Here is a 25,871-nt window from a genome sequence, read left to right on the forward strand (position 1 = left end):
GAAAGACATTTTCTTAAACCTCACAAACTCTCTTCCTTTCTCACCGGTATGAATTCCAATCCGAAGCCGGAGCTGTTGATCTGGGCGATGGCGGATCTTAAAGGTCTTGACGGCATCCAACAGAGCGAGAGACATGCGTGCAATCTCGCGGGCGTGGAGCTTCCCATTACGAACTGGTAGCCCAGACACGACCATGTATGCGTCACCTATCGTCTCCACCTGGAAGATGGACAGAGGGGCGATGAGTCACGATGAAGGAGCACTTGGAGTATAAAACACAAAGGCTACATGTCCCACCTTGTACACATCAAAGTTGTCTATGATGGCATCGAAGCAGGTGTACAGATCGTTCAGCAGAGTGACCACCTGTAAGAGGAGAGGACTTGCCATAAGACCACTGGACTCGGTGAGGACCACGTGTGTAATGCAGTGGACCATGTACTAAGGTAAATGTGTATATAAAGGCGTTCTACGTTTTCTAACCAGTGTGTGAGAGGTTTTGGGTCCGTGAACAGAAGTTTGAGGCTGCATATGAAGTTATGTGAGATTTACTGGTGAGGTCTCTTAGGAAGTGCCTGCGTTACCTGCATGGGGGTGCTCTCTGCAGATAAAGCTGTGAACCCCACTATGTCACTGAAGTAAATGGTAACGCTATCAAAGGCTTCCGCTTGGACGGTCTCCCCCCTCTTCAGCTGCTCGGCAACGGAGCTGAAATTGGACAAAGTCAATTAGAAAGATTTTGCCGATTACCACTGTCACAGGAATTTGACCACTAGGTGGCGCAGTTCGGTGGATGGTATGTCACTTTACCACAACTGCATGAGTCAGGAGACTGGTACAGAATCAATTAACTCTCCTTACTTAATTCTAGAGTAGACTCTTCAAACAAAGGATAAAAGAGACAGTGGGGGATCTCGGCCCATCCCCTCCTACTCACTGCGGCAGGATCTGGTACAGGAGGGCTTCCGCTTTACGCTTCTCCTCCAAATAGGCCTGCGTCCTGTCCTCCACAAGCTCCTCCAGGTTGTTGGCGTATTGCTCCATGCGAGACAGGAGGTTATCGAGGATGTTGGAGCTGTTCTCCCTGCGAGGCACAGATAAAACAAACATGACTGCGCGATATCCCTGGCTGGATGCAGGAGGCACGGCCATGTGGGCAGGAGTCTGCGTGTGCCTGAGGAGGGGGAATGGAGGGCAGAACGAGGGCCTCAGGGCCTGATTCTGGTCCGCCTCTAGCGAAGTCTTGCGCACTGCGCATGAGCTGCTGCCGGCAGCAGACGCATCTTTGCGAACGTAGGCACGATACAGAGATTTAAGCATGTCAGCCATTTCTTTGTAGCTCCTAAATGGGCGTGTCCAGTAGGTAACTGGGCGTAAGCAATGCAAACACATGCAAGAGAACTGTTTCATGGGTGCGTCGCAGGCGTGTAGCTAGAGGGGGCGTGGTCAGTCACTAGAGCAGGGGCGTGACCAGTCACCAGAGCGGGGGCGTGGCCAGTCACCAGAGCGGGGGCGTGGCCAGTCACCAGAGCGGGGCCGTGGCCAGTTACCAGAGCGGGGGCGTGGCCAGTCACCAGAGCAGGGGCGTGGCCAGTCACCAGAGCAGGGGTGTGACCAGTCACTAGAGCAGGGGCGTGGCCAGTCACCAGAGCGGGGGCGTGGCCAGTCACCAGAGCAGGGGGCGTGGCCAGTCACCAGAGCAGGGGGCGTGGCCAGTCACCAGAGCAGGGGGCGGCTAACCATTAGAGAGTGCATTGCCTGTGCCCCTTTAAAATTAGATATACTGTACATACAATCCAAGCGATTGCATACAATAAACACGGCTTGGTCACCAATCAGTCGATCATCGGACTTCTGAGTAACCCCACACAGAATAGCCGCAGGAGCTGTGACACCGGAAACATTTTTAATGCATACGGGACTGAGACATGCCCAATAAACGATCACGACTAGCCTGCGTTCAAGACGCCACCAATCCTGTGCCTCCCACAAACATCTCCGAATCAGGCCCAGTGCGTAAGACTCAATGAGGACAGCATTAGGTCTAGTAGAGAGGACATACTGTACGTGCCAGTGTGAGATGGAGCACTGAGTATGAGCGAGGGGAGGAGCTATGTCATGGGGGTCACCTGTTGAATTTGCGCAGCAGGACTTTAATCTGGTTGAAATCTGGCCTGTCCAGGGGGTCCTCGGCCCAGCACCGCTGCATGAGAATGCCCAGCTCCTGGATGTGGCAGTAGAGGTTGGTGGAGGGCCGGAAAGAGGGCTTCTCCTGGCTTCTGACCCTCTCTGTAATCTCTGGAGAAGAAGGAAGGTAATAATGAGGGCAGGAAGAGAAGGAGATTCGATTTACCAGACCAGTCCTCCCCAGTAAGACCTGTAGCCAGGGCCAGACTCACCTTTGGGGCTGTAGTCTCCGCTGTCCATGTAGAACACCCCATTTCTCAGCGCAATCTCCTGCAGGATGATGCCAAAGCTGTAGACATCCCCTTTCTGGGTACCCTGGGGATCAGGGCACTCCACCCGGAGCAGCTCAGGTGAGGTCCATAGTTTCTCTATAGCACAAGTAAATCAGGGATAAGTATCAGAAATTATATATATGTATCTCCTGCGCTCAGCACTCCTGGATCTGGGGTGCATGTGGCGTGTGACCACATAGTTTATATTAGTATTACAGAGGCCTTGCACTCACCATAATAAAGCATGGGGGGGTACAGCTCATATTTTGATGAAAACATTTAAGCTGCAGCTCGCTGTCATTGTCATAACAGCGCCCTCCTCACAGTCACCTGTGATCTATGGACCCTGATTCAGAGGCTCACACTAATGCGATCGCAAAGCTCGCCCGAGCATAAGGACGCCCACCGCTGCCATCACATATACGTACGACGTTGCTCACCTGCGTAAATATCAGTAACATCGACGCACATCGAGCAGCCATCTTGCCCTTGCAGCAGGTCTGACCCTTGGGAGCTTTCCTGACACGCAGAGCTGTCTATGGCATCGCACTGGCCCATGAAACGGCGCTCAGACGGAGAGACACGCCTGCGTGTTTCAGACCACCCCCAAATGCCGACTACATGTCACTCACTCTGCGATAGATTCCTCTGTGCGTCACAATTTCTTCATTGTGCAAGCGCAGAGCGGCTTATACGCATGCGCAATGGCAAACAATCGCTCGATCTGCATCCGTTATCGCCTTTGCGTCCAACTCTAGATCAGGCCCTATCTTCAGTGACACGGTTTATGGGTTACATTGCTCTTACTAGCAAAGTAAGCGTGAGAGTCCTCAGTGTCTACGATGCAGCGGAAACTGGCCAGCCCGTAATCCGTGATCTTCAGCACAAAGCGACTGTCCACCACACAGTTTGATGACTTCAGGCTCCCATGCGACACGATGACGCTGTTGTGCAGGAAGAGCATTCCCTGAAGGAAAGAGAATGTGAATATGGGAAGAGACTGGGCTGACAATCGATGGAAGATGATAGAGAATGAAGGAGAGAGGATGGATGAATGACAGGAACATAGAAAGTAGGATGAGAGGACAGCAAGTGGTGGAGAATGAAGGAGAGAGGACGGATGAATGACGGGAACATAGAAAGTAAGAAGAGAGGACAGCAAGTTGTGGAGAATGGAGGAGAGAGGACGGATGAATGACGGGAACATAGAAAGTAAGATAAGAGGACAGCAAGTGGTGGAGAATGATGGAGAGAGGACGGATGAATGACGGGAACATAGAAAGTATGATGAGAGGACAGCAAGTGGTGGAGAATGAAGGAGAGAGGACGGATGAATGACGGGAACATAGAAAGTAAGATGAGAGGACAGCAAGTGGTGGAGAATGAAGGAGAGAGGACGGATGAATGACGGGAACATAGAAAGTAAGATGAGAGGACAGCAAGTGGTGGAGAATGAAAGAGAGGACGGATGAATGACGGGAACCTAGAAAGTAAGATGAGAGGACAGCAAGTAGTGGAGAATGAAGGAGAGAGGACGGATGAATGACGGGAACATAGAAAGTAAGAAGAGAGGACAGCAAGTGGTGGAGAATGAAGGAGAGAGGACGGATGAGTGACGGGAACATAGAAAGTATGATGAGAGGACAGCAAGTGGTGGAGAATGAAGGAGAGAGGATGGATGAATGACGGGAACATAGAAAGTAAGAAGAGAGGACAGCAAGTGGTGGAGAATGAAGGAGAGAGGACGGATGAGTGACGGGAACCTAGAAAGTAAGAAGAGAGGACAGCAAGTGGTGGAGAATGAAGGAGAGAGGATGGATGAATGACGGGAACATAGAAAGTAAGAAGAGAGGACAGCAAGTGGTGGGGAATGGAGGAGAGAGGACGGATGAATGACGGGAACATAGAAAGTAAGATGAGAGGACAGCAAGTGGTGGAGAATGAAGGAGAGAGGACGGATGAATGACGGGAACATAGAAAGTAAGATGAGAGGACAGCAAGTGGTGGAGAATGAAGGAGAGAGGACGGATGAGTGGCGGGAACATAGAAAGTATGATGAGAGGACAGCAAGTGGTGGAGAATGAAGGAGAGAGGACGGATGAGTGATGGGAACATAGAAAGTATGATGAGAGGACAGCAAGTGGTGGAGAATGAAGGAGAGAGGATGGATGAATGACGGGAACATAGAAAGTAAGAAGAGAGGACAGCAAGTTGTGGAGAATGATGGAGAGAGGACGGATGAATGATGGGAACATAGAAAGTAAGATGAGAGGACAGCAAGTGGTGGAGAATGAAGGAGAGAGGATGGATGAATGACAGGAACCTAGAAAGTAAGAAGAGAGGACGGCAAGTGGTGGAGAATGAAGGAGAGAGGACGGATGAATGACGGGAACATAGAAAGTAAGATGAGAGGACAGCAAGTGGTGGAGAATGAAGGAGAGAGGACGGATGAATGACGGGAACATAGAAAATAAGATGAGAGGACAGGAAGTGGTGGAGAATGAAGGAGAGAGGACAGATGAATGACGGGAACATAGAAAGTAAGATGAGAGGACAGCAAGTGGTGGAGAATGAAGGAGAGAGGACGGATGAGTGACGGGAACATAGAAAGTATGATGAAAGGACAGCAAGTGGTGGAGAATGAAGGAGAGAGGATGGATGAATGACGGGAACATAGAAAGTAAGAAGAGAGGACAGCAAGTGGTGGAGAATGAAGGAGAGAGGACGGATGAGTGACGGGAACATAGAAAGTATGATGAGAGGACAGCAAGTGGTGGAGAATGAAGGAGAGAGGATGGATGAATGACGGGAACATAGAAAGTAAGAAGAGAGGACAGCAAGTGGTGGAGAATGAAGGAGAGAGGACGGATGAATGACAGGAACATAGAAAGTAAGAAGAGAGGGCAGCAAGTGGTGGAGAATGAAGGAGAGAGGATGGATGAATGACGGGAACATAGAAAGTAAGAAGAGAGGACAGCAAGTGGTGGAGAATGAAGGAGAGAGGACGGATGAGTGACGGGAACATAGAAAGTATGATGAGAGGACAGCAAGTGGTGGAGAATGAAGGAGAGAGGATGGATGAATGACGGGAACCTAGAAAGTAAGAAGAGAGGACGGCAAGTGGTGGAGAATGAAGGAGAGAGGATGGATGAATGACGGGAACATAGAAAGTAAGATGAGAGGACAGCAAGTGGTGGAGAATGACGGAGAGAGGACGGATGAATGACGGGAACATAGAAAGTAAGAAGAGAGGAGAACAGATAGAGTAGAGCAAATAGGATAGACAGGCTTTCAGGTGGTAGATAATGAAGAAGAGAGGACAGTAAGACACTGAAGCACAGCAAATAGTGGGTGATAATGGTGAGCTCATCTGGCAGTAGGACAGACATTAGAGTACAGAGAGAAGATGAAGTACGAGATAGGGCAAGCAGATAGGACAGACGAAGGGGAAGGAAGTCAGACAGATCATGGAGAATGAAGGAGTAAAGCCAGACAAGCTATACCTGGATGCCATTACATAGTCTTCCCCTCGGGCCACGTTGCCCAGACATAATTTCTGGCTCCCCTTCCAAACACACCAGTGGACTAATCCCTCGCTTGACCATATTGAAAAACATCCAATGGTGCTCTTGGAAGGAGAGCCACAGAACCCGGACTAGGCCTGATGATGGGTTCTAGAACCAGTGACCTGCTGTATGCCTCAAACAAATGGGTCTCCACCAGCTACATTTCCACCACCAACTTCTTCCATCTACTGTAAGCAGAAGTGATTCTGTTTCGGTATGTTCATGGGGCCTCCCCACCACGCCCTATAATGAGGTTATGTATTGTAGGCTAGGTAAGTTCCTCCCCCCCCATCTCTGTAATGAAGGACATCTCCGAATTAGCACAGCAGAGTTTTCATTGGGTCGATATCCTGAAACGTTATTGGTTTGGAAAACATCTGCTCTTGGAGCTTAGGAGAAGTATATATCTGTGAGATGGTTTCTTCCTGGATATCTACATAGTCTTTTATAGCCTTTATAAAGTACTGAGGATGCACGGTGTATATTATATCCTGGGTCCATGAATAGTAATATGTAATTATACAGGGAAACATGTATTTTATGAACCAGCGGCTTTTTAAGAGTGGAGGGAGCCCGTGTGCAGATGTCCCCTCTCCCGCCTGGAAAAACAAATGGCACCGGAGCATGCGCAGAACGCTACACAAACACCGCCAAGGACTTCTGCGCATGTGCAATATTCCGCATGATGTCACGGGCAGCAGCAGTACCGTCATGAGGTAATGATGTGATATGGATGCAGGTCGTGGACCCCCTGTACCCAAGCACTCGTGTGCACTGCACCCATTATAGTCACAGCTCTGCCCCTGTACCCAGGCACTGCACACCCTGCACCCATTATAGACACACCTCTGCCCCTGTACCCAAGCACTGCACACCCTGCACCCATTATAGACACACCTCTGCCCCTGTACCCAGGCACCCGTGGGCACTGCACACCCTGCACCCATTATAGACACACCTCTGCCCCTGTACCCAGGCACCCAAGGGCACTGCACACCCTGCACCCATTATAGACACACCTCTGCCCCTGTACCCAGGCACCCAAGGGCACTGCACACCCTGCACCCATTATAGACACACCTCTGCCCCTGTACCCAGGCACTGCACACGCTGCACCCATTATAGACACACCTCTGCCCCTGTACCCAGGCACCCGTGGGCACTGCACACCCTGCACCCATTATAGACACACCTCTGCCCCTGTACCCAGGCACCCAAGGGCACTGCACACCCTGCACCCATTATAGACACACCTCTGCCCCTGTACCCAGGCACCCAAGGGCACTGCACACCCTGCACCCATTATAGACACACCTCTGCCCCTGTACCCAGGCACTGCACACGCTGCACCCATTATAGACACACCTCTGCCCCTGTACCCAGGCACCCGTGGGCACTGCACACCCTGCACCCATTATAGACACACCTCTGCCCCTGTACCCAGGCACCCAAGGGCACTGCACACCCTGCACCCATTATAGACACACCTCTGCCCCTGTGCCCAGGCACCCAAGGGCACTGCACACCCTGCACCCATTATAGACACACCTCTGCCCCTGTACCAAGGCACCCGTGGGCACTGCACACCCTGCAGCCATTATAAACACACCTCTGCCCCTGTACCCACCCTGCACCCATTATAGACACACCAACACTGTAACCAACACTTCTAACAAATAAAATCAAAACTGTCCCCGTCTCCATGTATTTATCTTTTTATTAGGATGCTCCTATCTATCACTTACCTTTACTATGTCATTAATTAGTGAGTATCTGAACATCCAATCCAGGGTAATGCTCTCGTTTTCCAGGATGTCCTGTGTAGAACAGCAACAAAGACGTTATATTTATTATACAGTATGGCCGCCCCCTGCGCAGTCAGCTCCGGTACTGATATGGGGAGAGTGAGTGCAGGGCGGCCGGCAGGTACACAAGTGGCTGCTAGTACAGAGGTAACGCAGTGAGAGTAGCTGATATGGGGAGTGTGAGTGCTGGGCGGCCGGCAGGTACACAAGTGGCTGCTAGTACAGCGGTAACTCAGTGAGAGTAGCTGATATGGGGAGTGTGAGTGCAGGGCGGCCGGCAGGTAAACAAGTGGCTGCTAGTACAGAGGTAACGCAGTGAGAGTAGCTGATATGGGGAGTGTGAGTGCAGGGCGGCCGGCAGGTAAACAAGTGGCTGCTAGTACAGAGGTAACGCAGTGAGAGTAGCTGATATGGGGAGTGTGAGTGCTGGGCGGCCGGCAGGTAAACAAGTGGCTGCTAGTACAGAGGTAACTCAGTGAGAGTAGCTGATATGGGGAGTGAGTGCAGGGCGGCCGGCAGGTAAACAAGTGGCTGCTAGTACAGCGGTAATGCAGTGAGAGTAGCTGATATGGGGAGTGTGAGTGCAGGGCGGCCGGCAGGTACACAAGTGGCTGCTAGTACAGAGGTACGCAGTGAGAGTAGCTGATATGGGGAGTGTGAGTGCAGGGCGGCCGGCAGGTACACAAGTGGCTGCTAGTACAGCGGTAATGCAGTGAGAGTAGCTGATATGGGGAGTGTGAGTGCAGGGCGGCCGGCAGGTACACAAGTGGCTGCTAGTACAGCGGTAATGCAGTGAGAGTAGCTGATATGGGGAGTGTGAGAGCAGGGCGGCCGGCAGGTACACAAGTGGCTGCTAGTGCAGCGGTAACGCAGTGAGAGTAGCTGATATGGGGAGTGTGAGTGCAGGGCGGCCGGCAGGTACACAAGTGGCTGCTAGTACAGCGGTAACTCAGTGAGAGTAGCTGATATGGGGAGTGTGAGTGCAGGGCGGCCGGCAGGTAAACAAGTGGCTGCTAGTACAGAGGTAACGCAGTGAGAGTAGCTGATATGGGGAGTGTGAGTGCAGGGCGGCCGGCAGGTAAACAAGTGGCTGCTAGTACAGAGGTAACGCAGTGAGAGTAGCTGATATGGGGAGTGAGTGCAGGGCGGCCGGCAGGTAAACAAGTGGCTGCTAGTACAGCGGTAATGCAGTGAGAGTAGCTGATATGGGGAGTGTGAGTGCAGGGCGGCCGGCAGGTACACAAGTGGCTGCTAGTACAGCGGTAACTCAGTGAGAGTAGCTGATATGGGGAGTGTGAGTGCAGGGCGGCCGGCAGGTACACAAGTGGCTGCTAGTACAGCGGTAATGCAGTCAGAGTAGCTGATATGGGGAGTGTGAGTGCAGGGCGGCCGGCAGGTACACAAGTGGCTGCTAGTACAGAGGTAACGCAGTGAGAGTAGCTGATATGGGGAGTGTGAGTGCAGGGCGGCCGGCAGGTACACAAGTGGCTGCTAGTACAGAGGTAACGCAGTGAGAGTAGCTGATATGGGGAGTGTGAGTGCAGGGCGGCCGGCAGGTACACAAGTGGCTGCTAGTACAGAGGTAACGCAGTGAGAGTAGCTGATATGGGGAGAGTGAGTGCAGGGCGGCCGGCAGGTACACAAGTGGCTGCTAGTACAGAGGTAACGCAGTGAGAGTAGCTGATATGGGGAGTGTGAGTGCAGGGCGGCCGGCAGGTAAACAAGTGGCTGCTAGTACAGCAGTAACGCAGTGAGAGTAGCTGATATGGGGAGTGTGAGTGCAGGGCGGCCGGCAGGTACACTAGTGGCTGCTAGTACAGCGGTAACGCAGTGAGAGTAGCTGATATAGGAAGTGTGAGTGCAGGGCGGCCGGCAGGTACACAAGTGGCTGCTAGTACAGCGGTAACACAGTGAGAGTAGCTGATATGGGGAGTGTGAGTGCAGGGCGGCCGGCAGGTAAACAAGTGGCTGCTAGTACAGCAGTAACGCAGTGAGAGTAGCTGATATGGGGAGTGTGAGTGCTGGGCGGCCGGCAGGTAAACAAGTGGCTGCTAGTACAGCGGTAACGCAGTAAGAGTAGCTGATATGGGGAGTGTGAGTGCAGGGCGGCCGGCAGGTACACAAGTGGCTGCTAGTACAGCGGTAACGCAGTGAGAGTAGCTGATATGGGGAGTGTGAGTGCAGGGCGGCCGGCAGGTACACAAGTGGCTGCTAGTGCAGCGGTAACACAGTGAGATGGGGGGGCAGTGTTTATGGAACAAATTAAATGCAGGAACTGAGGACCCGATTCAGACTCGCTTGCTACATGCGTACGCTCGCACCCAGAGTATGCAAATCCAGCGCTCGCACGGCAAGGCATAAGCACGCCCATTATGTCTTGGCGTGCAATCGCTTTGTGTATGTAGACTCCCAACAGCCTGTCTTAAGACGCCCACTTGCGCACGTCATCTCCAGGAAGTGTATGCAACCATCGGTACATCGGGAACCATCGGAAGCAAACGCAGCGCTTGAGGTTGCCTATACTCTACCGCAAGTACTGCGAGCACTTCAGTGTGAAATCCAGCCAGGACACCTGTACTATGACGCTGTCTGGTAATTATGCACGCCTCTGAAACAGTGTTGTGACGCTCAGGCACGCCTGCGCTCGCACCTCCACTCCCCCGTTTATAGTGGCCAGCCCCAGTCAGCACGCACAAACGGCCTCTCATGTCACTCACTCTGCTGGGCTGTCTGTGCGCAATGAGCGAACGCTTCCCGATCTCTCGCACTGCTTCGCGCACTGTGATGCTTACGCATGTGCAGAAAGCAATAATTGGCCAGCTACGAGCCAACGCATCCTAGCGAGCGGGTCTGAATGAGCTCCTGAGAGCACCGCTGATGTCTAGAGAGGTCTGTAATATAATAATCACTCAAATATCATTATAAAGAGCAGGGGTGACTTCGGTAAAAGGGGGGATGCGTGGTCCTGAGTGGTATGAAAGCCCACCTGAAGACTCCCTCTGGGACAGTACTCGGTCAGGATGCAGATGTTGGGAGGTTCGATGCAGGCCCCCACGAAACGCGTCAGGTGTTCATTCTGTACATCCCTCATCTGGAATACACACAGAGGGTAAGAGGAGAGACTGGATAGGTAAGCTGCTGCATCATGGGAAGACGTTAGGGGGGGAGATGGTTCAAGCCTTGGAGAGAGTGACAATGTTGCGCAAAGCAACCAATCAGCTTCTCACTATCATTTATCTAGCACAGTCTATGAAATGACAGTTATTAGCTGATTGGTTACTTTGGCCAATTTCTCCACTTTCTGTCTCTCCAAGGCTTGGAACATCTCCCCCAGGGAGTGACAGGGATTCTTCATGCAACGGGATTATTTTTCATTCTTCTCCACCCTTAATGGTTATTATTATCTCTTATCATTTACACTTATCTGATTGGGGGCCCACTGCTGGGAATAAAATGTACAAAGCCGGCCTCATATACACTAATGGCAGCTACTGACCGTGCCTTAGCTCCCATGTTACTGGGATAACAACGTATACTTGCAGCACATAACTCTCAGGTGCTGCCTCTTCTACGCAAATGACCGTTTCCCCCTCAGAGATCTCCGCGAGACCCCTGATGCCATCTGCCTTGCCCGCTAGTGCCAGGGAATGAAGGCTGGATACTGATCAGGCAGATACATTTAAATGCTGAGATGTTTCCAGACGGAACTGTCCGGAGAGACAGGCGAGAGGGGGAGCGCGCAGACTGAACATTGCAAACACGACTGAAATGTCAGCGCCGACTCGGATTAATATTAGGGCAGAGAAAACGGAATTATCTGGAGTTCTGACGGAGCCGAGGGAGAGATTGAAGGACACAGAGTGTTAAAGACAAGGGCAAGGCACGGAGCACAGAATAAAGAGACAGGCGTCGGCGAGACAGATAAACAAGGCTGGTAGTGGACAGGGGGAAAAGGGCAACATAAGATGCTGGTACAGGGGAGAGGTGGGCGAGGAGAGGTGGCGTGCACAGCCAGGGAACACACTTGTGGGCAGTCAGCCCTGTTGCCAGTAATTACAGTGGATATGGTAGAGTAGGTAGAACATGCAGAGCCGAGCAGCAGCTGTTTGGTTGGTTGGCTGTGTCGCCATTAATGAAAGCAGATAGAGAAGGGGAGGTATAACGTACAGAGCCGTGGAGCTATATTTTGGGATGATTACACCTGTCATCATTAATGATAGTACAAATATACACTTATTCTCGCTCAGTGTTACGGAGTATCTGTAGCTATGCAGCGCTGTCATAGCAAAGTAATTATATACTAACAGCAGCGTCTGCCTGTGACCGCTCACACCCTCCATGACACTACATTGATAAAGGTTTCCTGAAATCTCCAGCTCACAAGTACATAGGTGAAAAACACATTTAGTGCATGCTTCTATGCTCACTAAAGTCATCAGTGAAGTAAATAACCAGGGTCAAGGTGAACGAGTCTGGGGGGGATGTGATGACGTGATTGCGTCATCATAGCCGCAGACCCAATATACAACGCCGCGATTACCAGCATTGTGAAGCCACGGTGACGAAATTCAATGCGAATTACGCCATAGTCAGCCGGCAGGCTGGTGGCTTCAGCCAGCGGGAGACTTGACCTCCACCCTATATTTGGGAGTCTCCCAGCCGATCTGGGAGCGTAGGCAAGGATGCTAAAAGGTGCCTGTCTGGAGCATTAGAAGGATGCTCTAGGTGGCGCTGCAGCAGCGATCCTGGCTGTAGGGTCTGTACCAGGCACCCTGCTAGCCAGAACTAAGGGCCGCGAGGTAGCGACGGTGCTCGCACAGGGCTCTGCACTCTGTGCCGCGGTGCCGTTCGCCCGCTCCTAGTTACGGCCCTGGAATGCCTGCCCCACCCAGGCACCATCATCAGTATCGCGACGCCCATGCGGCCCCTGCTGGGTGCCAGAGATCCGGCAGACACTGGCTCTGTCCGCACGCTACTATAGAGCGAGGGAGTCGGCATACACACGTGATATAAGAGTTCTGTGCAATCGCAATGGTCACCTCCCAGTTACCGCCTGGAAACGTCCATATCACGGAGAGTGCGGTCTACCAACAGACGCAACAATCCGGACGCACCGGCGATCTCCGTCCGTGTGCGGATACCTGATTCAGCGCATGCGCAGGAGACGATTTCTTCCTTCGGCGCAGTGCTCTGACATGCGACTTCTATACAGCCTCTATATAGCGCCCATTAGCTTTCTAAGTTATCTCTCTCTCCCTTGTTTCAATCCTGCTGTCTCGCTGGTAATTCCTGGACGTGGCCAATCTGTGGGAGGATTTAGCTGCGTTCCAGCTCCGTGGTTTCAGCACAAAGTTAAATAATCCATTTTGGTTAGTGGAGAATTATATCCTGAAACAAAAGAATAAGATACATGAAAGGGACCGGTCTTTAGGCAGAACGAATAACCTGCTGGGACCGCGGTCCTGGCCGGCAATGCGCTGCCTACGAGAAAAGGAGGATTAGCAAGGTCAGCCCCAGACAGACAAGAGAAGGTTAAGTGGAGAGCATTATATTATCTATCTTCTCCAGACGCGAGCCGCTATTGTCACCGCTCTAGTGTCTAACAAGAGGACAAGCTCTCAGGGCTATTAGCTAGAGGCCCTTCTCCGAGATGCGTCTATCTGCGAGAGGGAAGCTGTGATCCAGCAATGGGGGAGAGCGGGGGGAGAGCGGAGGAGTCCCAGCCAGCACATCCAAAAACAATGACAACAAAACAAGATGTTTTTGTTTAACAAGAACATTTTCTGTAATGTCAGCAGCTAATCCCGGGTCTGGGAGCCAAGGAAGTGTCGTCGTAGAGAAGAGGTCTCCCAGATGCCCGTGATCGGCTGAGCATAACAGCTGGACGAGGGGCAGAGGCCTGGGCCCGGGGCGGGGTCACATCGCTGGACACTTGGCATGGAGGCAGAGGGTTCAACGCTCAGCTAAACAGACCACACAGCGCTTACATGTTTCAGCTCAAACAGGACCTTGCGCGTCAGTTCAATCCGCTTGCGGTTTATGTACTTCACAGCGACGACGTTACCCTGCAACAGAGAAGAAGAGATTATTGTGTGAGAGATTAAAGCCGGCGGACAACCTGGCACTGTCGGGACACGGCATAAAAGCTCATTAAAGAGATAACAGGGTTACAAAGCCTTTCCCAACGGCCCCCCGGGGACATAACAGGCGGCAGATAACATGTCCCAAGGGAGCGAGATTAATGCAGAGGTAACAGGTTAATCAGAGGAGCAATGAGGAATTACCGCCATTGCTGGAAGCATGAAATTACCTTGTAATAGGCCGTCCTGGCATAGATCTGAAACTGGCCCTCCGTGGTGAGCAGGGAGCCGTAGTTGGAGCCCCTCTAGGGATAAAAGAATAATAATGGTGATATATATATATATAACATATGTATGTTACACAGCATGTACAGGAACACCTATGTACAAGGCATGCTGGGAAGGGCGTGTGTGCTGGTAGCCGGATGGTCACATGAAATGGATGAAGAGTTGGTGCAGTGAGGACAAGGGGGTACATGACAGGTGTAACGGAGCCAGGGGTAAGGTCCAATCACAAAGTGTGTGATGGAAGGACACACTGGGGTGGTGTAGGAAAGAGCTGGCATAGGCCAGAGGGGGCGATGACCTTGGCGATGCCATTGTCTCTGTATTTGAAGATGACGTCTTCATAAACCAAAATGGCAGGAGGTGACTTGGGAAGACATTGAGGTCTACCCTCCAGGAGTAACAAAGAGCTGAATTGCTTCCGTATCGTGTGCATATGGTATTGAATTGCTACTGTATTGAGCAGTAGTCTCGGAGTGTTGAATTGCTACCGTATGGCGTGCATATAGTGTTGAATTGCTACGGTAATGCGAAGGAGTCGCGGAGTGTTGAATTGCTACCGTATGGCGTGCATATAGTGTTAAATTGCTACGGTATCACGCGCATATAGTGTTGAATTGCTACCGTATGACTCCTTCGCAATACGGTAGCAATTCAACACTATATGCACGCCATACGGTAGCAATTCAACACTCCTTGACTCATTTGCACTACGGTAGCAACTCAACGAGTGTTGAATTGCTACTGTATGGCGTGCATATAGTGTTGAATTGCTACCGTATCGCGAAGGAGTCATAGTGTTAAATCTCTACCGTATCGCGTGCACGTAGTGTTGAATTGCTATCGTATTTTGCGTGCATATACACGAAATGCATATATTTACCCGTTGTATGTAGCTCTGTGGCCGGAGGGGCCCTATACGTCCACCATTGCGCATTTTTGCCAGCCCTATCCTTGGTGTAAAGATGGACCTAAAATCAGGCATATTTATTGGCACGTTCGCTCAGCCCTGCATAGCCCCCAATTCCGACCGCCCCCACCCTCGCTGAGCATGCCCCGTTATAGCCCAGATCCGCTGTGGAAACAAGGCCGTACATGGCTCTAACGCTTATAGCTGCGCACACATGTGCTACACGAAAAAACGCTCCGCACATGGGCTCGCCCTCAGCTCTGCAGCGTCCTTGGGGTGTTTTCCAAGACGCAAGAAATGGGACTTGTCGGCCTGGTCCTGCAATGCCTATGGGCTCACTGAGCATAAACGTCAGTAAGTAAGAAAGCATGTCCCCATGTTACATTACTGTCCTGACCTTTGTCATATGGAAATGAAGCCAGGTAATCGTCAGAATTATGGGTATAATAGTCTATAGGTGGGGGGGGGGATTAACCCAATGAGTACAGTTAGGCCCCCCTTGGAGCTCATCTCAGAGCAGTTGACATAAAAACGCACGCTGTAGACTAAGGCCTCCGGCTGAAGCGGAGAAGGGGGACGAGTAATAATAGGATATATTTGTTGCAGAGCCGGAGATATTGTGAGTGAAGAAGTGGATGAATGAGGTGGAAATGATGGGAGGAGATAGATATTGGAAGATACCGTATACAGCGGAATTGCTGAGGTAGCACAGTGGACAGTATGGGGCCATGGAATGGCTGCAGTAAGAATGGGAGCGATAGTCTGCAGGTTTGGAGAGGAGAACTGCGGAGCGACTGAGGGGACTGGACAGATAGGGGACAGGATAAAGAAGACAGAAGCTGGAGATGTCCCCTGGCAGGACAGGGGGGTGTGAGGAGCTATGAGTAATTCATGATGAGGACATGACAGCATAAAGGACAGAACGGACGTACAGGAGCTGTGGGTGATGGCTGAGGGAAGTACACAGCGAGCAGAACCAGTTCAGTAGCCACAACACATAATAACATGATCTAATGAGGGTATATAATACAGAGTATATTGTATAGTGACCCAGCTGGTGGCAGTGATGCCGATACGTTGGCACAGAGCAGAGGGGGCAATGCCACTCCGCCCCTGATGGTGTATATTGCAGGAATAGGAAGATTTAGGAAACGGCGTATAGGCCTAATGCGTCTCCATCCCAACCCCAGCGCCCAATTACAGGCTTGATTCAGGGGGGTACGCACACCCCACTGGTTAGCGCACATCTCCGATATTTTGGGGTCTGCACATGCGCAGGACACGTTCTGCAATCTCACTGGCAGATCACACAAGCTGCAGCGTGACTGTAGGCTGCGGCGTTTGGGGGTGTGGCTGGTCACCGTTCTTGGAAAGCGAGGTGCGTTGCCCCTATTTACGGGTGGCACACAGATTTCCTGTCCGCGCATTAAGCTGCCAGGAACCGGCCAGGCCACAGGACCAACCGATGGTCGCCATGGTGATCAGAGGCAGCGTATACGGACGCAGCGCTGGGATCGCAGCTGCAGCAAGGAGGTGTCTATTCCCTACAGACCGCTCCTGCTGCATTGGCGTTGGATGGTAACGCCCAGCCGCTTCCCTGCGTTACCGTCCTATGAATCAGGCCCTATGTCTCTCGTTCTATGTTTAAGCTGTAGGGGGCTGGTGCCAGGGGGAGCAATTGCGTCCATATGCAAAACTGTGACTACACCAAGATGCGTGCAGGTAGGCACCAATAGCGTATGTGCCCAGGTTACGCCTGGCATAGGTCACATACACATAATAAACCTCTCTAGTACAGCAAAACTCCCCATCTCATGTCCAAACATAAATACGTTCTAAAACACAAGTAATAAACGAACCACCAATCAGGGTCAACAGTGCATTGAAATCAGCCAATCATAAGAGGTTCGCTATTGCTGATAACCACCGCCATCCGGTATTCGCAGCCAGCAGTAAAAGAGCTTTCACAGGTATATATTTTATCTGTGCCCCGGTCTGCAGGTGCTGACTATTGCGCAAACACGCCCCTACCATATTCGGCCTATAATAGAGCACCCTTGTCCTCCCCTGTCTCGCCTCTTCGGGTGCAGGCGAGCGGAAGTGCCAGAATCACACACACAAGCATTGGTGCAGATGTGCGCGTGAGGAATTACGCACACAATGCGCTACACAGCTCAGAGTGTAGTACTCACAATGGAATCAGAATGTAATGGAGGCTGTCGGGATGCCTCCTGTCAAAAATATCGACAGCGAAATTCTGATGGTTGGTATACAGACAGGGGTCGGGTAAGTATACTTACCCTCCCTCCTTCTCCTCCTAACCCTCCTTGTAACCCAGGGGTGGGGAACCTTTTTTCTGCCGAGGGCCATTTTGATATATATATAACATTATTTGCGGGCCCGATGCAGGCCACGCCCCCTCCATGTGATGTCACACGGGGACGGGGCCACAATTGCCAGTGACTACAGCAATGCCCGGAGCATCCTGAGGATGCTTCGGGGAGCTGTAAGGGCAGCGATGTGACCGTCAGAAGTGTCCTAAGGACGCTCCAGATGGCATTGCTGCATAGATTCTGGCTGCAGGGTGACATTCTAGGCACCCTGCTATCCAGATGAGGCTAGCATAAAAAAGCTCCAAGGGCCAGATGAAATGATTCTGGGGGCCTTATACGGCCCCTGGGCCTGAGGTTGCCCATCCCTGTTGTAGCCTAACCCTCCCCTAACTCTAGCTTCCCCCCCAAAAAACTAATGCTAACCCTGCTTTACTACCTAAACCTAACCCTCCCCCCAGACGTCTAAAGGTGCCTCGGACTTACCTCATTCTGGCCGGCGTCCTTCTAGATTCCAGCGTTGGGATTAAGATATGCATCAGTATTTCGACGCCTATCTTAAATCCCATGTCGGGCTTCCCCTGTCAGGATTTAGACCAGCGGTATCGCGTCTGCCGGTATCATAACTACATCCCCTCACAATGCACCAGCCCCTACACATTAATAATGGATGCAAACAGTAGAGTAACTTAGAATTCTAGGAGAAGCTTCCAGGGAGATTCCCTAGGTGCCTCTTCTGTTCAAAACATGGTCTTTCCTCGCAAACAGGCGCCAAGATGGCAACTTCATTTGTAGTCATTGGGTTCCAGGTAATAATCCATACATGCCGTTTGGTTAAGGTTGAAGTCCCAGTTCCTATTACCAGTATACGTTGTACTCACAGGTCTTGAGATAGAGTAACAGCATAACATGGTACGTGATTGTAAATAAGGAAACAAGCCACTGAGCTTAGATACCTACGCACTTGGTGAGATACTATCCACAGCCAATAAAAACGGCCCTTTGTTGACAAATGTCTGGCCAATCGGCAGTAGAAAATACAAATCAAGTCGTTATGGGTGTAACATGTATCATTTATTAAAGGGCTCAGAGTGTAACATAACACAGAATGGAAACAGGTAATACACAGAGCTGCACCAATGTAAGCTGCACCATTTAATGACGCACTTCGCCACAGCGCTGTGGCCGAGCCTCCGCCTCCTCCGTGGCTGCTACACTTCTAATATTTATTCCCTGTACTACTGTTCATTCCCGGCTGCCTACATCACACCCATCTGGTCTTCTCTTACCTGGGAGATGCTGTTAGGCTTGTTGACCCCACGCATTTTGGTGCTTTCAAGTCTACACAGATCCGACACCTGCCCTTAAGGCTTCCTCCACCTATTGTGTGGTCCAACATTAACCTCTCCCATTATTCCTAACCATGTAGCCTTTTCCTGTGACACGCTGAGATGACAGCCCCGTTTATGGACAGTTAATATGTCCCTATATTCAGGCTTCTCAACTGTCCTGATTTTGACAGTTCAGTTCTGATTCACGGACCCCAAATCGGTAGGGAGGAGCTTATATGGAAGTGGACAAAAAGTGAGGGGGCAGGTGAGGATATTGTGCGGATCAGGGGTGCGTTTGGGTGGATCGGGGCTGGGGCTTATTTTATTCCAATGTTGGGAGGTATGTTATATCTGCACCTATTATCCACACATCGGGGGGGGGCGGGTTATCCACCTTCCTCCCTGTAAACTATAGCGGCTAGCCAGCTACAGTCACCAAATACCTGTGCGCTAGACGTCTAGTGATCGCTATGCACAAGGCGTGACGAATTTGCCGTACTACACATGCAAAATAGATAGCGAACGAGACAAGATGCTCTTGTTACAGTACGGCCCCCGAGGGAATCAGCCTCTGAGGCCAGGTTACCCCATATTTGGACCAGGCTGGCAGGCGGGCATGTGAGAGTAGCACGGTTCTGATTCAGTTACCAATGATAACGTGAGTTTGCTGCCCGCCCTGCGCAGATTCTTCTCCATGTTGCTGGTCTGGATGTCCTCCCATCGCACCTTCCATAGCTCCGCCGCTAACTCCTTCTCCAGACGCAGCTTCCTGCGGGGACAGAGGCACTGAGACATGACAGGTGCAGCAATCTCCTAACATAGCCCGTCTATGGACTCCCCACCGCATGCTGGAGTGACCGTCACGGGCCAAGATGATTGTGCCAATTTAAATCCGGCAGCTGAATCGCTTCCAATTGGTACTTTTAACTCACACCTCAGGGCTAGATTAAGGTTTGTGGGGGCCCCGGGACAACTACCTGGGGGGGCCCCGGGGCAACTACTTGTGGGGGCCCCTACAAATAAAACTTTCAATATACACTCATTGCTTTAATAAAAAATATATCTAAAAACCCAAAACGTTCACTATAACATGTTGGGGTTGGTATTACAAAGTATAACGTGTAAATCCTCCCAGCAATGCAGTGCCCCCAGTTCACATTATGCCACAAAGAAACCCCAGCTCACATATGCAATAGTGCCCCCCACACTGGTGATGTAGCTACGTGTGTATGTAGGGGGGGACCCTGTGTGTGTGGGGGCCCCTGGATGACAGCCCTGGCTGCCCTGTTGTTAATCTGTAACTGTCGCACCCTATTGCATTACCCCCAGTATATCATGTCTCCACCTCCCACTGCCTCCCCCTATTCCCAGCCGTACCCCGTCCACAGCAGCTGCACAGAAATGGAAGTCACCGGTGACTGCTTTATCATTAGTGGCGGATAACACTCCCCCCCCCCTTACAGTGGCCGCAGGCTCTCCCATTATACAGGTGTAATCCTTGCTTCCTTATGTGTGACATGTTCTCTACACCTCTTAGATTGCAAGCTCACGTGAGCCATTTTCAGTTCCTGCCTGCCCCGTACAACAGCCGGCCTCTATCGGTGGCTCCCTACGGGTCTTAATTATCCCCTGCAGCATCTCCTGTAAGGGCCGGCACCACCGTCCCTAATCCCCGTACATTACCTCCTCAGTTCTGAAAGCTAGAGTCACACAGCGCTCCCATCCAATTACAGCTCTCATGGAAACAAGAACCAGATCTGCAGGCACCTAATGACACCTCTCCCTCCCTCTCCTCTCCGCCTCCGTCCTGAGAATACCCGTTTTCAATTAGCAGCTGCGAGGCCGAGGCAGCGGGAATACAAGACGAGCCAAGTAGAACAAGTTGAGAGCGTCTGCCTAGAATACCTGTATATGAAGATGGACGAGATGGCGATCACCAGCAGGATAATGCAAATCACTATAGACGTGACCTCCAGGATGGAGAAGCTTGCTGTAAGAAAGGAACACAGGGGGTAGACGTTATATGTTGCCCTACGGATGATGATGATGACAGCACAGCGCCAGACGGCGCGCACACCGTGACATTTGCTGGGCGAAAACATGCAAAGGTCGCAGTTGCCAGGATTTGTATCGAGATTCGCAAATCCAAGCACCTAGGTACAAAGAGTCGGTATCGCTCGCAGATCATTCGATGTTAGCAGTCCCGATTAACTCTCTGGTCGTGCAGAATGGGCGAAGGAACTGAGGCGCCGGAGCCATATTCCTTGCCTACGGTATGGCAGACGAAGGATGCGACACACCCCTGCAGTGGTGCCGACACGCCTGTTTTTTTTTGCTGACACTCCACTTTACCTCCCGCAAACGCTCCCTGTCTGTCAGTCACACTGCGAATCAGTACTCGCTGCGAGCGACTACGGCAAAGTACCTTGGCGAATGCGCAGTACGACTCGGATGCGTCAGGCGGTAATTCATACCGTTTCCAGCTGCCCTGGCAATACTGTCCCGGAGGTGTAAGGGTTCCTTTTCTGTAACCACCATCATCACCCTCTGCGCCCTTGTTATACAGAATGGGAACGCTATCACCAGCGAAAACTGGCAGATTTTACGGATGGCAACGGCGCCACGGCAAAGCAATAAAACAAAAATATTGCTGTTTTATTTTTCGGGGTTTTTTTTGCTGCTGGCAATGAGGCGCAGTCTGAGAGCCATTGTTGGGCCCGGTTCCGCCTGCGAGTGGACGCACCGCTTTGACTCGCTAAACAAGACGCTTTTCTGCACATGCGGGGGCTGTACACGGACCGACACTTTATACTACTCGCGTCCACCAGCTACATACAGTATATGGCACCAACACCACAAGTAGGAATCCAGCACGTGACACACAAAGGACACATACTTACTCTTCATGCACTCTGGGTTGTTGCCATCAAAACCACAGTCGGGTACGTCCTTTGGGACCCCTTTGCCCGGCCAGTGGATCTCTCGGCCAGGCACTTGGATGATTTTCTTTAAGGTTCCATTGTAGTTGGCCACAATCTGCGGGCACAAGACAAAGAGTCACCGGCTGCCATACTGGGGACCACTTCCCGGCCTGTGTCCTACCTGGAAGTCTCCACTAGTCTTGGACAAGTCCCACAGGGAATAGTCATTTTCCCGGTCCCCATTGTCATCGATGGTCATGAAGCCGGACACCCCTGTGACACAAGCAGAGTGTTAGTGATGCTATAGGGCCTGTGTATCGTAGCTGCCGGGGATCCAGACGAAACTGTTCCCCGTTGCTCACTCTCAGCTACCGAGCCCAATTGTAAGCACTGTCTGGGCATAGATGAAATATAATTATACAAACGTAACATTAGCGGCTACATCAGTGCTCAGTAAAATGTATTCTGGCACATGTCTAGCGACTACAACCCGCTCCCTATCACTACTCCTGGCACCATATATAGCTCTGTATATCAGTCCTGGCACCATATATAGCTCTGTATATCAGTCCTGGCACCATATATAGCTCTGTATATCAGTCCTGGCACCATATATAGTTCTCTATATTAGTCCTGGTACCATACATAGCTCTGTATATTAGTCCTGGCACCATACATAGCTCTGTATATCAGTCCTGGCACCATATATAGTTCTGTATATCAGTCCTGGCACCATATATAGTTCTGTATATCAGTCCTGGCACCATATATAGTTCTGTATATCAGTCCTGGCACCATATATAGTTCTGTATATTAGTCCTGGTACCATATATAGCTCTGTATATTAGTCCTGGTACCATATATAGCTCTGTATATTAGTCCTGGCACCATATATAGCTCTGTATATTAGTCCTGGCACCATATATCGCTCTGTATATCAGTCCTGGCACCATATATAGCTCTGTATATTAGTCCTGGTACCATATATAGCTCTGTATATTAGTCATGGCACCATATATAGCTCTGTATATTAGTCCTGGCACCATATATCGCTCTGTATATCAGTCCTGGCACCATATATCGCTCTGTATATCAGTCCTGGCACCATATATCGCTCTGTATATCAGTCCTGGCACCATATATAGCTCTGTATATCAGTCCTGGCACCATATACAGCTCTGTATATCAGTCCTGGCACCATATATAGCTCTGTATATTAGTCCTGGTACCATATATAGCTCTGTATATCAGCCCTGATGCAAGATATGGCTCTGTATATCAGTCCTGGCTCCAGATATGGCTCTGTATATCAGTCCTGGCACCAGATATAGCTCTGTATATCAGTCCTGGCACCAGATATGGCTCTGTATATGAGTCCTGGCTCCAAATATGGCTCTGTATATCAGTCCTGGCACCAGATATGGCTCTGTATATCAGTCCTGGCTCCAGATATGGCTCTGTATATCAGTCCTGGCACCAGATATGGATCTGTATATTAGTCCGGATGCAAGATATGGCTTTATATATTAGTCTTGGTGCCAGATATGGCTCTGTATATTAGTCCTGATGCAAGATATGGCTTTGTAGATTAGTACTGGCACCAGATATGGCTCTGTATATAAGTCCTGATGCAAGATATGGCTTTGTATATTAGTCCTGGCACCAGATATGGCTCTGTATATTAGTCCTGATGCAAGATATGGCTTTGTGTATCAGTCCTGGCACCAGATATGGCTCTGTATATTAGTCCTGGCTCCAGATATGGATCTGTATATTAGTCCGGATGCAAGATATGGCTTTATATATTAGTCCTGGCACCAGATATGGCTCTGTATATTAGTCCTGATGCAAGATATGGCTTTGTATATTAGTCCTGGCACCAGATATGGCTCTGTATATTAGTCCTGATGCAAGATATGGCTTTGTATATCAGTCCTGGAACTAGATATGGCTCTGTATATTAGTCCTGGCTCCAGATATGGCTCTGTATATCAGTCCTGGCACCAGATATGGCTCTGTATATCAGTCCTGGCACCAGATATGGCTCTGTATATCAGTCCTGGCACCAGATATGGTTCTGTATATTAGTCCTGGCGCCAGATATGGCTCTGTATATTAGTCCTGGTGCCAGATATGGCTCTGTATATTAGTCCTGATGCAAGATATGGCTTTGTATATTAGTCCTGGCACCAGATATGGCTCTGTATATTAGACCTGATGCAAGATATGGCTTTCAGTCCTGGCACCAGATATGGCTCTCAGTATATTAGTCCTGGCTCCAGATATGGATCTGTATATTAGTCCGGATGCAAGATATGGCTTTATATATTAGTCCTGGCACCAGATATGGCTCTGTATATTAGTCCTGATGCAAGATATGGCTTTGTATATCAGTCCTGGAACCAGATATGGCTCTGTATATCAGTCCTGGCACCAGATATAGCTCTGTATATCAGTCCTGGCACCAGATATGGCTCTGTATATCAGTCTTGGCACCAGATATGGCTCTGTATATCAGTCCTGGCACCAGATATGGTTCTGTATATTAGTCCTGGCGCCAGATATGGCTCTGTATATTAGTCCTGGTGCCAGATATGGCTCTGTATATTAGTCCTGATGCAAGATATGGCTTTGTATATTAGTCCTGGTGCCAGATATGGCTCTGTATAATAGTCCTGATGCAAGATATGGCTCTGTATATCAGTCCTGGCACCAGATATGTCTCTGTATATCAGTCCTGGCACCAGATATGGCTCTGTATATTAGTCCGGATGCAAGATATGGCTTTATATATTAGTCATGGTGCCAGATATGGCTCTGTATAGCAGTCCTGGCACCAGATATGGCTCTGTATTCTGTATATTACTCCTGGCACCAAATATGGCTCTGTATAGGAGTTCTGGCTACAGATATGGCTCTGTATATGAGTTCTGGCTACAGATATGGCTCTGTATATTAGTCCTGGCACCAGATATGGCTCTGTATATCAGTCCTGGCACCAGATATGGCTCTGTATACGTGTACTAGCTACAGATATGGTTCCGTATATCAGTCCTGGCACCAGATACGGTTCTGTATATGAGTACTGGCTACAGATATGGTTCTGTATATCAGTCCTGGCAACAGATATGGCTCTGTATATCAGTCCTGGCAACAGATATGGGTCTGTATATCAGTCCTGGCAACAGATATGGGTCTGTATATCAGTCCTGGCACCAGATATGGCTCTGTATATGATTTCTGGCTACAAATATGGCTCTGTATATCAGTCCTGGCACCAGATATGGCTCTGTATATGATTTCTGGCTACAGATATGGCTCTGTATATGATTTCTGGCTACAGATATGGCTCTGTATATCAGTCCTGGCACCAGATATGGCTCTGTATATGATTTCTGGCTACAAATATGGCTCTGTATATCAGTCCTGGCACCAGATATGGCTCTGTATACGAGTACTGGCTACAGATATGGTTCTGTATATCAGTCCTGGCACCAGATATGGCTCTGTATATCAGTCCTGGCACCAGATATGGCTCTGTATATCAGTCCTGGCACCAGATATGGTTCTGTATATTAGTCCGGATGCAAGATATGGCTTTATATATTAGTCCTGGTGCCAGATATGGCTCTGTATATTAGTCCTGATGCAAGATATGGCTTTGTATATTAGTCCTGGCACCAGATATGGCTCTGTACATCAGTCCTGGCACCAGATATGGCTCTGTATATTAGTCCTGGCTCCAGATATGGCTCTGTATATCAGTCCTGGCACCAGATATGGCTCTGTACATCAGTCCTGGCACCAGATATGGCTCTGTATATCAGTCCTGGCACCAGATATGGCTCTGTATAATAGTCCGGATGCAAGATATGGCTTTATATATTAGTCCTGGTGCCAGATATGGCTCTGTATATTAGTCCTGATGCAAGATATGGCTTTATATATTAGTCCTGGTGCCAGATATGGCTCTGTATAGCAGTCCTGGCTACAGATATGGCTCTGTATATGATTTCTGGCTACCGATATGGCTCTGTATATCAGTTCTGGCACCAGATATGGCTCTGTATATGAGTTCTGGCTACAGATATGGCTCTGTATATCAGTCCTAGCACCAGATATGGCTCTGTAAATGAGTACTGGCTACAGATATGGCTCTGTATATCAGTCCTGGCACCAGATAT

At 50.2% G+C, this 25,871-nt stretch overlaps 1 protein-coding gene across 3 annotated transcripts in view; it reads right to left on the reverse strand.

Annotated features, from left to right (window-relative positions):
- Positions 1-25,871, reverse strand: part of NPR1 (natriuretic peptide receptor 1) — an 84,926-nt gene that overhangs the window by 2,756 nt on the left and 56,299 nt on the right. For all 3 annotated transcript variants that reach the window (XM_088461000.1, XM_088461001.1, XM_088460999.1), the window contains 15 exons: positions 21,869-21,960; positions 21,667-21,802; positions 20,672-20,756; positions 19,415-19,535; positions 14,141-14,215; positions 13,818-13,895; positions 10,817-10,921; positions 7,771-7,842; positions 3,267-3,426; positions 2,400-2,555; positions 2,130-2,298; positions 938-1,084; positions 585-708; positions 298-366; positions 45-219 (listed from right to left, as the gene is read on the reverse strand). In XM_088461000.1, the coding sequence (XP_088317126.1) occupies positions 45-219; positions 298-366; positions 585-708; positions 938-1,084; positions 2,130-2,298; positions 2,400-2,555; positions 3,267-3,426; positions 7,771-7,842; positions 10,817-10,921; positions 13,818-13,895; positions 14,141-14,215; positions 19,415-19,535; positions 20,672-20,756; positions 21,667-21,802; positions 21,869-21,960 (1,764 nt within the window). The remainder of the gene's footprint in view (positions 1-44; positions 220-297; positions 367-584; positions 709-937; positions 1,085-2,129; positions 2,299-2,399; positions 2,556-3,266; positions 3,427-7,770; positions 7,843-10,816; positions 10,922-13,817; positions 13,896-14,140; positions 14,216-19,414; positions 19,536-20,671; positions 20,757-21,666; positions 21,803-21,868; positions 21,961-25,871) is intronic.

The sequence above is a fragment of the Taudactylus pleione genome, unplaced genomic scaffold (assembly GCF_031769625.1).
Source record: "Taudactylus pleione unplaced genomic scaffold, aTauple2 ptg000997l, whole genome shotgun sequence".
Classification (NCBI taxonomy): domain Eukaryota; kingdom Metazoa; phylum Chordata; class Amphibia; order Anura; family Myobatrachidae; genus Taudactylus; species Taudactylus pleione.